Source organism: Sciurus vulgaris, assembly GCF_902686455.1.
Source record: "Sciurus vulgaris genome assembly, chromosome: 5".
In the NCBI taxonomy this organism is placed as follows: Eukaryota; Metazoa; Chordata; class Mammalia; order Rodentia; family Sciuridae; genus Sciurus; species Sciurus vulgaris.
In genome coordinates, this window is record NC_136465.1 from 118,133,255 (window position 1) to 118,145,452 (window position 12,198).

At 37.4% G+C, this 12,198-nt stretch overlaps 1 protein-coding gene across 1 annotated transcript; it reads left to right on the top strand.

The window, feature by feature from the left end:
- Positions 1-3,201: 3,201 nt before the first annotated feature.
- Positions 3,202-4,140, top strand: LOC306662403 (olfactory receptor 6C2-like; the record flags this gene model as incomplete). Its single annotated transcript, XM_079142055.1, has 1 exon — positions 3,202-4,140. One exon carries the CDS (start codon positions 3,202-3,204, stop codon positions 4,138-4,140), a length of 939 nt encoding a protein of 312 aa, XP_078998181.1.
- Positions 4,141-12,198: the final 8,058 nt, after the last annotated feature.

Here is a 12,198-nt window from a genome sequence, read left to right on the forward strand (position 1 = left end):
GTGCCACTGTTTTGGCAGATGCAGTATTCAGACTCCTTCTGAACCTACACTGTCCAGTCCATGAGAATTCCTGGTTCCAAATAAAGACTAAATGAGGTTTGTTTCAAACCTAAGTAAGATCCAAGTGCCTGAAATATATTTCAAAATTCTCTAGAGAGTTTACGGGGAAAACAACTAAATCACTGAAGTGCCTAAGAAGTCACCAAGGTTAATAGTAGCTTACTAATGGTTTATATCACCAGGAGGCAAAGTTTATTATTTACTTAAGGAAACTGTTTCAAACTTTAATTGATCCAAATTTCAAAAATAAATAACTCTGTTTCCCAAGGATATTTTCTCAGCATAACATAGAATACTGATGTGGGTATTGGTAGAAAAATACCAATGCAAAGTGGTGTATGCAAAGGACCTGACACCCAGGTTGACTGCATTGTTAGAAGTAGGGTTTCACAGGACTCCTAGGTTAAAATGCAGTGTCCCTGCAGTCTAACACCTTATTATGTTAGGCACATTAAACATTAAATCAATAAGCATGCAATGCTACTATTTTTGAATTCGTAAGTCTTCCCTAACAATATAGCGGAACAACAGTTTGGAAAGACGGAATGATTTTAGAATCCAGGCATGTCCCAGGAGAGGCAGGGCTGGGATGAGAATGTCAGGGCTGTTACAAAGCTTTAAAGCATTCTCCAATGGAAGGAAGTAGGGACAGAAGAGAGGGAAGGGAAAGGGGAAACTCAGAGTGAAGAAGAGAAACTGGTCTAGACCTGGGCATTTTCCAGGGGCCCTGATGACAAAATACCATCTCTCTAGTGAATTATTTATCCCATGTAGTTTTCCTTGTTCTAGATTCATGTCTGTGAACCCTGAGCCATGTGTCCTGCTTTGGACAATGCTTTGGACTGCCACATTTTATAGAAAGAAAAGATCCTGGAGGATCTGAATGGACATAGGAAAATATGAATAGCTACTAGCATAATTACTATAACTAAGAACAACTGCCAAGGAACAAGCATGAAATAGTTACTGTCCTGAATCCAAAATTACATTTTTGCTGTTACCTTGTGTTACCATGTCAATGAAAATGTACTAAGATGAAATAGTATCTTCTGCTGGTAGCCTTGAGGCTTCTTCAGGGAGAAACTTGTTCAGTGGTGAGCCTCCAGTCTCTGATATTATGCTCTGTACATAATAGGTGCTTATTGAATACTTATTTGAAAGAATGAATGCTGATTGTTTCCTTGAATGGTAACAAATAAGAGAAACATAGAGTGTCTTTAATTCTCAACTGGAACCACACATCTTGGGTACAAATAGGACTGCTGTTTAAACAATTAAGAAATTAGTTTTCTCCTCTTTTATATAGAAGTTTGTAGGATTTTTTTCTAGAAACCTAATATATAAATAAAATTGAACATTTAATAATTCCCCTTACTAACACATTTTATGATATCATATTTTATAATTATATTTTATAATAATTAAGTTAACTACATAGACACTTGTGAGAATGAATTTATCACATTTTCTTTTACAAGGTGTATATCTGCTTGAAAAATGGAACTGCAATGAAGGTTAAGTTTTGACACAAAGAGAAGCAGAATTCTCTGAGCCCGTATCTAATGTGGTTCCTGAAAACACGTAATTTGAATACGAGACGTGAAACTTCTGGAAAGTGCTGAAATGGACAGAGATAAATGCCAAAGAGAAAGGTAGGCTACATTAATATTTGTTTACAAAGATGAGAGTGTATGAGTCCATCTGTTCCTGGATGTTGCCTGAGCTAGTTACATTATCAAAAACCCAGAGAACATAAGCAGGATTAGGAAGATCCTAATTGGAGTGAATGGAGGAGGGAATCAGCAGAAATCATTCACAAAAGAGGTCAGAGGCAGACTCAGGTGACTGAGTGGCACGAAGAAGATTGGGTTGATGAGGCTGGCAAAGAAAGCGATGCCACAGACCATTCCTCCCGGGCTCTGTCCTTGATCAAAGTATCACAGCAGGACTACACCAGGTTCCACAATATTGTTCTTTATACCACTTCAAAGGGTTCAGGACACCCTCTGCTTAAGCAGTCTCAAAACTTGCTTACAGATTCTTTTCATGATAGAAGAGATATCAGCAGAGAAGAGGAAAGAGATCTAGGAGGAAGGAAGAGGGAAGGCAGAATGAATCTGACCACACTTTCCTATGTACAAATATAACTATACCACAGTGCATTCATCTCATGTATATGCACAAGGCATTAATATAAAAAATAAATAAATAAACATAAGAAAGATCAGTAGAGTAGAAGGAAGAGAGGGAAAGCGGAAGTGCTGAGGACTGAATCAGAGCAAATTATATTCCATGCTTGTAAAATTATATTAAAATAAACCCTAATATTATGTTTAATATTATGAATACTACAGTGAACTAATAAAAATAAATACTTTTAATTCGCAAAATATAAGAATGAAAAAACGGTACACCTTTGCATTTTAAACTTTTCACCCTAGTTGGAGATTATTTGAAATGCAAAGAGCAGAATAAACACTACAATGAACGTGCTGCTGTTCAAACTCCTTACAACAACCTGAAATGATGAACATAAAATTCTAATCAACAGATCCTCCTTGATTTTGAAAATAGAACAATCCAGTATGGCAAGGGAAGGTGAAGAAAGATGAAGACTGGAGAAGGGAATTCCAAAATTGTTAGTTTTTCCAGGATAAGAACAAATACAGTTGTCACCTCAAGGCAACGTTGTTGAGAAACTGCATGCTGCACATAGGATTTAGGTTTTGTTTCGTTTTTACTTGACGTCTTTACCAATATGATTTCTAATCAGAGAATTATAAGCATAAGATCTATATCTGATATTTCCTGTAGAAACCTCCTTGTAAGATGTCAGTGGGGGCTGTGGCTGTGGCCCAGTGGTAGAGCATTGCCTAGCACGTGTGAGGCACTGGGTTCGATTCTCAGCACCACATCAAAAAGATAAAGAAAGATACCGTGTCCATCTACAACTAAAAATATTTTTTTAAAAAGATGTCAATGGTATGGGTATGATAAATACGGTAACTGATTATCAAGTAAAGGAATATTAAGTGCAGGAGCTGGTAGGCTGGTTGGGATGTCCTCAGTCAGCCTCCAATGCCAGCTTCTTTTGACACCTCTCTTTAGGTCCAATCATTTGTGACTTGGCACCAGGCAGTGATGAGAAATCACACAGCAATAACCACATTCATCCTGCTGGGATTGACAGATGATCCAAAACTACAAGTTCTCATTTTCATATTTTTGTTTCTCACTTACGTGTTGAGTGTGGCTGGGAACCTCACCATTATCACCCTCACGCTTTTGGATTCTCATCTTAAAACCCCCATGTATTTTTTTCTCCGAAATTTCTCTTTCCTGGAAGTCTCATTCACCACTGTTTGTATTCCCAGATTCCTGTACTCCATAACAACTGGAGACAATACTGTTACTTACAATGCTTGTGCCACCCAATTATTTTTTATTGTCCTCTTTGGAGCAACAGAATTTTTTCTCCTCGCTGCCATGTCCTATGACCGCTACGTGGCCATCTGTAAGCCCCTACACTACACAACCATCATGAGCAACAGAGTCTGCGCTACACTCGTCCTCTGCTGTTGGTTTGCCGGCCTGTTGATCATCCTCCCGCCCCTCGGCATAGGCCTCCAGCTGGAATTCTGTGACTCGAATGTGATTGATCACTTTGGCTGTGATGCGTCTCCCATTCTGCAAATAACCTGCTCAGACACAGTATTCTTAGAGAAAATAGTCTTGAGTTTTGCCATACTGACACTGATTATTACCTTGGTGTGTGTGGTTCTCTCCTACACATACATCATCAAGACCATTCTAAAGTTCCCTTCTGCCCAACAAAGGAAAAAGGCCTTTTCCACCTGTTCTTCCCATATGATTGTGGTTTCCATCACCTATGGGAGCTGCATCTTCATCTACATCAAACCTTCGGCAAAGGAAGGAGTGGCCATCAATAAGGTGGTGTCTGTACTCACTACCTCAGTTGCCCCTTTGCTTAACCCTTTCATTTACACACTTCGAAACAAACAAGTAAAAGCAGCTTTCAAAGACACAGTAAAACAGATTGTATTTCTCACAACAAAGTAGATCCTATTGATTTTTTTTTTTTTTGAGGTTTACTTACATTTAAACCTGAGTTAACTGTGAGCACCATTCATGAATTTGACAAACATGGTTTCTTCCAATTTGGTAGACTCATCAAGCCAATGCTCCCCCAGGAACATTTTTCTCTTATAATCCAAAAACCAAAATCGAGCAATTTAGTTTGCCTTTTTTTAAGTTTACTTCATTTAGAAAGATTTGTTCAATTATCGCATGCCCCAAAGATTAGTCAAATGGTTAATGTCATATAAAGGAAATGCAAAGCAGTAGAAGTTGTATCTCTGGCCACATAGCCTTCTAATGATGTGGACTCAAAATATCCAGAGACCAGTTCTCACTTCTCGGGAATACTTCAATATGCAGCCCCAGTTGTTCGAAAGTCATTAAAGACTCTTTACTGAAGCTTAGAAGTGATATAAAGGCTCCAATAGAAAAAAATTTAAGCAACAAAAAAAAAATTATGTAAAGTAAAATAGTATACTCAAGATCTCTTTCTTTTTTAAAATATTCATTTTTCAGGGATATACCAAAGGTGTCAGTAAGGTAATCTCTAAATCACTGAGCATAATTATATTCTTTCTTTTAAATTTATATCCAGAAAATGTAAATGTACAAAACTGTTTACACTAGCTGTTCTTGAAGTTATTTGGGCATATTAAATCTTGACTGCAAAAAGAAAAAATAAGACTCCCAAATGCTGAATGTCTTCAACTGAGATTGCCATTGAAGGTGTTTAGACATAGACTCATAGAAAACAAGCCCTTAATTTAGAAGCAGTATAACTAAATTTTGGTTAGGTGAGTTCTACAACTATTCAGATTTATAGCATCTCTTGATTTAAGAATGTTAAAGTTTTGGAAGATTGATCAAGATATCAAAAAATTTCAACATCTGGAAAGGACATTTTAAAATGTCAAAGATAAAATCACGGAAGAGTGTAAAAAACAGGGATGGGTCTAGAGAAGAGGGACAGAGAAGGAAAAGCAAGTACTAATCCTGCAAATAGTTGGAATTCTTTCTACTAACTGATAAAAACAGTCTTTTATTATTTTCATGCCTTGTAATTATGAAAATAAAGTTTTGTGCTTTCACAGTATGTATGTAACTATTAGACATCTAAGTTTATCAAACATCAAATTGTTCAACCATACTTTAAATTTTGATTACATTTATAATTTGTTCATATAATGGCCATGGTATGGGTATAAGCTTCCTTTATACCTCAAAAATATTCAGAAAAAAATCAGACTATTCCCGAGGCCTATCTTCTTTTTGCCTTTCTAAAACACCAACAAAACACAACCAAGTGTTCTCTAGTTTCTCCTCTGATAATTTATGTAATCTATGTGATATATGTATTTTCCGAGTTCATAACTTCACCCCTATTGTGAGTCCTTCCCAAGCAGAACTGGTGTGTAGTAATATTGTTTACTTTGAAATAACAATGACAAAATTAAACATTGTAAAGTTTATTTTAAACACTCCCACCCAATTTACCACTCAAGAACCAAGTTCCTCTGGGTAGGAACAACACCTGACATGAAGTAGGCTCAGGCAAGGTTCTTGCCTCCTTCTGTTCTGGACAGTGCAGCATTCTTCTCTTGCACCCACTCATTGGAGGAAATGCAAATGGAAGGCATTGGTCAGGTCTCAATAAGTCTCAATTTGGTCTCTCTGGGACCAAAATTTGGTTCCAATATTGACCAACTGCTACAGAAACTGATCATGGCTTTTAACTTTGCCAAGTTTGACTAATGAAAACATTCAGAACTTTGTGGAGTTAAATTTTATATGTAGGTTAGAGGAAATTTATACCAAGTGGCAAATGTTCACCATACTTGTACACGAATGTGTATATGTTTGCCACTCTGCTTGCCCTAAGCTTTGCCTGATCAATGCCCTATTCAGTCACTCAGCATTAGCAGTTTTTTCTATAAAAAAGTTCTTGTTTCTCATACACCTGTCATTGCTATCACAGTTCTAAACTAAATTTTTAATCTCTCAACAAAATTATTCTTATTCTACATTTTTTGTCATTATACCCCTATTGGTTTTCATTGTTTATGATATGCATGTATTAATCTGTGTCTATAATTCTTTAAGGGCAAATGCCTCTGACAGAGGAAGAATTTAAAAATTCGTGATAACAGATGCCAGTTTCTCACCTGTATATAGCTGTCAGATTTGACTACATAACCCGAAATCTTTATGATGTCATGCATAGTTCAATAATAAAATATTGGATGCATTTAATATTTATAAATATTCTTAAATATTAAAATTAATTTTATTTGCTAATGTATCGCATAACTTTTCTTCTGGTAATTCTAATGAAAGAACATTTCTTCTTAATTAGATAGAATCTAGTTTGGTGTCATTAGACCTTTTACTAGAGCTGCTATTTGCTTGATTAAGGAAATGAGAGTGTGGCCATAGAAATGTGCTAAAATACAAAATTTGAGGGCAAAGGAAGAAAAAAAAAATATTGTCACTATTATTTATATCATTACATTATAGTTAAGGCAAGCATTGAAAATATTCCTACCACTTCCATCTAAGACCTACCATTATAATTTCATTTATTCATTCAACAATTATGTATTGAATAACTGCTATGGTAAGCATTGTTTTATGCCTGAGCAAAGGGCATGAAACAAATAGGGAGAGGTCCCTGGTAACATGGAAAATATACGTCACTCTCAGAAATTGAAAAGAGAGTGATTATAATGCAAGCAGAACCTCCTACATTCACCCCTAACTTTAGTCTCTAGAACACTTCCTCAAGTATGAGTCTTCTTGAACAATCCTTTTAAGTGCAGTTATACTGATAGGGTATCTTAAAGGAGCAGAGAAGCAACTGAAAGAGTTGGAAAAATTTGGGTAACAAAATAAACAAAATAGTAATAGGTTATAATGCAAAATATCAAATAGCCAAGAATCCACAGTAATGCAAATAAATGTTTAAATAGATTAATGAACAATGGAGAGGAGACAAATATCCTGGGTAAAAGTAATACAAATAATTTATGTAGATAAATATAAAGCAGGGGAATATTTATGTAGATAAATATAAAGCAGGGGAATAGAGCTCCCCACTCCTTAGACATGAGGTACACAGGACTTCTTTCCCAAGAGTATAGTATAGAATCCATGCTGGGAGGAGGGAACCTTTACCGTGGAGAAATGTGACAAACAGACTCTGCGTCAGGGGATCCAGGCTAACATCCACAGTCATCAGTCATGCTGATCAGTACCCCTGATGTGACATGCCAAAAATTGCACTTTATCTCTATGGTGTCTTCCCTAAAACGGCAGACAAATTCCAGTAGTGGAATATGGTAAAAAATACTTGACCAGAACCCCCCAAAAATATCAAGTTTATCAAAAATAAGGGAAGTCTGAGAATCTGGCACTGCCGAGAGGAGACTGAATATACACAACTCAATGTAATGTGCTATCCTAGGGATCCTGCAACAGAAAAAGGTATTAGGTAAAAGTTTTAAAAGTCTGAATAAACTATGGACTTTATTTAATAATGACGTACCAATATTGGCTCATTAATTGTAAGAAATGCATCATACTAATGTAAGATGTTAATAGGAGAAACTGGGCATAGGATATGTGGACACCCTCTGTATGCTTTTCTCACTCTTCTATAATATAAAAGTGTTCTTTAAGAAAAAAAAGTAGGACTTCCCCAAGCAGCCCATCCCCCTCTGGCGGGAAGCGCCTTTCTAGGCTAGCTTCTCGGGGCAGACCACCCAATGAGAGCCTTTTGATGCAGAGCCAGCCACAAGTCCCCAAGACAGCAGAGACCTCCGACCCCAAAGCAGCTTCTGGGACCAGGGCTGGGCAGCCAGAGACCTCTCCAGGCAGCCTTGCCCCCTTCCAGCTGCAGGCTTTTTCCACAGGGCGATCCAAGATGCAGGACTAGAGTGTGACTGCATCTCCAGTTGATCCAGAACCCAGGATTCAAGAAGGGGAGGCATTGAGAGACTCAGACTAAAATAGAACCACGGGGTGAGTCTCCCCCCCCCAGTGAAGCTCAGCTGGGAAGCAGGCCCGGATTCGGGAGGCTTATTAGAGTAGGACAGGACAGATAGAGTTTCCCACAGGTAGCTCTGAGCACTCTGGCGGTGGGCTCCTCACACAGGGCCAGATTCTCCAGCCTCACGGAGCAGGCCCCCAGTGAGAGCCTTTCTGCACAGAAGAAGCGCGCGGCCAGCTCCAGCCTGCCCTGCGGGTTGCTTCAGAGACCAGCACAGGGCAGCCAGGGACTTCCCCAAGCAGCCCAGCCCGCTCTGGCAGGAAGCGTCATTCTAGGCTAGCTTCTCGGGCCAGACCGCCCAGTGAGAGCCTGTCTACACAGAGCCAGCCACAAGTCCCCAAGCCAGTGGAGACCTCCGACCAGCAAGCAGCCTCTGGGACCAAGGCTGGGCAGCAAGAGACCTCTCCAGGTCTCTCTCCCTGGAACCAGTAGCGGACTAGGGGCAGCATTCTTCAGAAGCATTACATTATCAAGTTAATCCAAGATTTCAGGGTACTAAAGGCTGGTAGGTGATACACTGAAAATCTACAGGGACACTATAAACCAATAGAGGAAATCTACAATATCACAGAGTCCCACTGACATCTGACCAATATGAGAAAACAAGGGAAGAAAATGTCCCAAACAAACCTAGATACTGTATCAATAAAACCCAATGACAGCACAGCAGAAGAAATGTCAAAAGGGAGTTCAGAATGTACATAATTAAAACAATCAGGGAAGCAAACGAGGAGATGAAAGAACAAATGCAGGCATTAAATGACCGCAACAATCAACAGTTAAAAGAGCAAATGCGGGAAGCAAAAGAGCATTTCAATAAAGAGTTAAAGATACTGAAAAAAAAACAAAAAGAAATCCTTGAAATGAAGGAGACAATAAACCAAGTTAAAAACTCTATAGAAAGCATAACCAATAGGATAGAACACCTGGAAGACAGAACCTCAGATAGTGAAGACAAAATATTTAATCTTGAAAACAAATTTGAACAAACAGAAAAGATGGTAAGAACTCATGAACAGAATCTACAAGAATTATGGAATATCATGAAAAGGCCAAATTTAAGAATTATTGGGATTGAGGAAGGCTTAGAGAAACAAACCAAAGGAATGAACAATCTATTCAATGAAATATATCAGAAAATTTCCCAAATCTGAAGAATGAAATGGAAATCCAAGTACAGGAGGCTTATAGGACTCCAAATATACAAAATTACAACAGACCCACACCAAGGCACATTATTATGAAAATACCTAACATACAAAATAAAGACAGAATTTTAAAGGCCGCGAGAGAAAAGAATCAGATTACATTCAGGGGAAAACTGCTAAGAATATCAGTAGATTTTTCAATCCAGACCCTAAAAGCTTGAAGGGCCTGGAATAACATTTACCAAGTCCTGAAAGAAAATGGATACCAACCAAGAATTTTATACCCAGCAAAACTTACTTTCAGATTTGACGATAAGATCCTTCCATGATAAACAAAGCTAAAGGAATTTACACAAAGAAAGCCGGCATTACAGAACATTCTCAGCAAAATATTCCATGAGGAAGAGATGAAAAACAATGATGTAAATCAGCAATGGGAGGAACTAGCATAAAGGAATAGCCAAATAAGGGAGAAACCAAATCATGTCAAAAAACAAAAATGAGTCCAATGGCTAGGAATACAAATCATATCACATTAATAACCGTGAATGTTAATGGCCTGAACTCATCAATCAAAAGACATAGACTGGCAGATTGGATTAAAAAGAAAAATCCAACAATATGCTGCCTGCAAGAGACTCATCTCATAGAAAGAGACACCCATAGACTAAAGGTGAAAGGATGGGAAAAAAACATACCATGCACACGGACACAGCAAAAAAGCTAGTATCCATCCTCATTTCAGATAATGTGCACTTCAAGCCAAAACTAGTCAGAAGGGATGAAGAAGGACATTACATACTGCTTAAGGGAAGCATAAATCAGCAAGACATAACAATCATAAATATCTATGCCCCGAACATTGGCTCATCCATGTACTTCAAACAAATCCTTCTCAATTCCAGAAATCAAATAGACCACAACACAATAATACTAGGTGATTTTAACACACCTCTCTCACCGCTGGATAGATCGTCTAAACAAAAATTGAATAAAGAAACCAGAGATCTCAATGACACAATCAACAATTTAGACTTAACCGACTTATATAGAATATACCATCCAACAAAGAACGAATACACTTTCTTCTCAGCAGCACATGGATCCTTCTCTAAAATAGACCATGTCTTATGCCACAAAGCTACTGTTAGCAAATACAAGAAGATAGAGATACTACCTTGTACTCTATCAGATCATAATGGATTGAAATTAGAAATAAATGACAGAATAAAAAACAGAAACTTCTCTAATACCTGGAGATTAAATAATACACTATTATATGATGAATGGATAACAGAAGACATCAGGAGGGAAATAAAAAAATTCTTAGAAGTAAATGAGAACAAAGACACATCATATCAAAATCTCTGGGACACTATGAAAGCAGTACTGAGAGGAAGATTTATTTCATGGGGCCCATTCAACAAAAAAAGTAGAAATCAACAAATAAACGACTTACCACTACAGCTCAAAACCCTAGAAAAAGAAGAACAGACCAACACCAAAAGTAGTAGAAGACAGGAAATAGTTAAAATCACAGCCAAAGTCAATGAAATTGAAACAAAAGAAACAATCGGAAAAATTAACAAAATAAAGAGTTGGTTCTTTGAAAAAATAAACAAAATTGATAAACCCTTAGCCACACTAACAAAGAGAAAGAGGGAGAAAACTCAAATTACTAAAATTCGGAATGACAAAGGAAATATCACAACAGACACGAGTGAAATACAAAACATAATTAGAAGCTATTTTGAAAATCTATACTTCAACAAAACAGAAAACCTCGAAGACATCAACAAGTTTCTAGAGACATAGGAATTACCTAAACTGAACGAGGAGGACATACACAACTTAAATAAATCAATTTCAAGCAATGAAATAGAAGAGGTCATCAAAAGCCTACCAACAAAGAAAAGTCCGGGACCAGATGAATTCTCAGCTGAGTTCTACAAAACCTTTAAATAAGACCTCATTCCAATACTTCTCAAAGTATTTCATGAAATAGAAGAGGAGGGAACCCTCCCAAACTCATTCTATGAAGCCAATATCACCCTGACAGCTAACCCAGACAGAGACACATCAAGGAAAGAAAATTTCAGACCAATATCCTTAATGAACATCGACCAAAAATGCTCAACAAAATTTTAGCAAATTGCATACAAAAATATATTAAAAAGATAGTGCACCACGATCAAGTGGGTTTTATCTCAGGGATGCAAGGTTGGTTCAACATCCGGAAATCAATAAATGTCATTCACCATATCAACAAACTAAAAGTTAAGAATCACATGATTATTTCAATAGATGCAGAAAAAGCATTCAATAAAATACAGCATCCCTTCATGCTCAAAACACTAGAAAAAATCGGGGTAGTGGGAACATTCCTTAACATTGTGAAGACCATCTATGCTAAGCCCATGGCCAATATCATTCTAAATGGTGAAAAACTGAAAGCATTCCCCCTAAAAACTGGAACAAGGCAGGGATGCCCTCTTTCACCACTTCTATTCAACATCGTCCTTGAGACTCTAGCCAGAGCAATTAGACAAACCAAAGAAATTAAAGGGATATGAATTGGAAAAGAAGAACTCAAACTATCCCTGTTCGCTGATGACACGATTATATATTGAGAGGAACCTGGAAATTCCACCGAAAACTTTTAGAACTCATAAGTGAATTCAGTAAAGTAGCAGGATATAACATCAATGGTCATAAATCTAATGTATTCTTATACATAAGTGATGAATCTTCAGAAAGAGAAGTTAGGAAAACTACCCCATTCACAATAGCATCGAAAAAAATAAAACACTTGGGAATCAATGTAACAAAAGAGGTGAAAGACCTCTG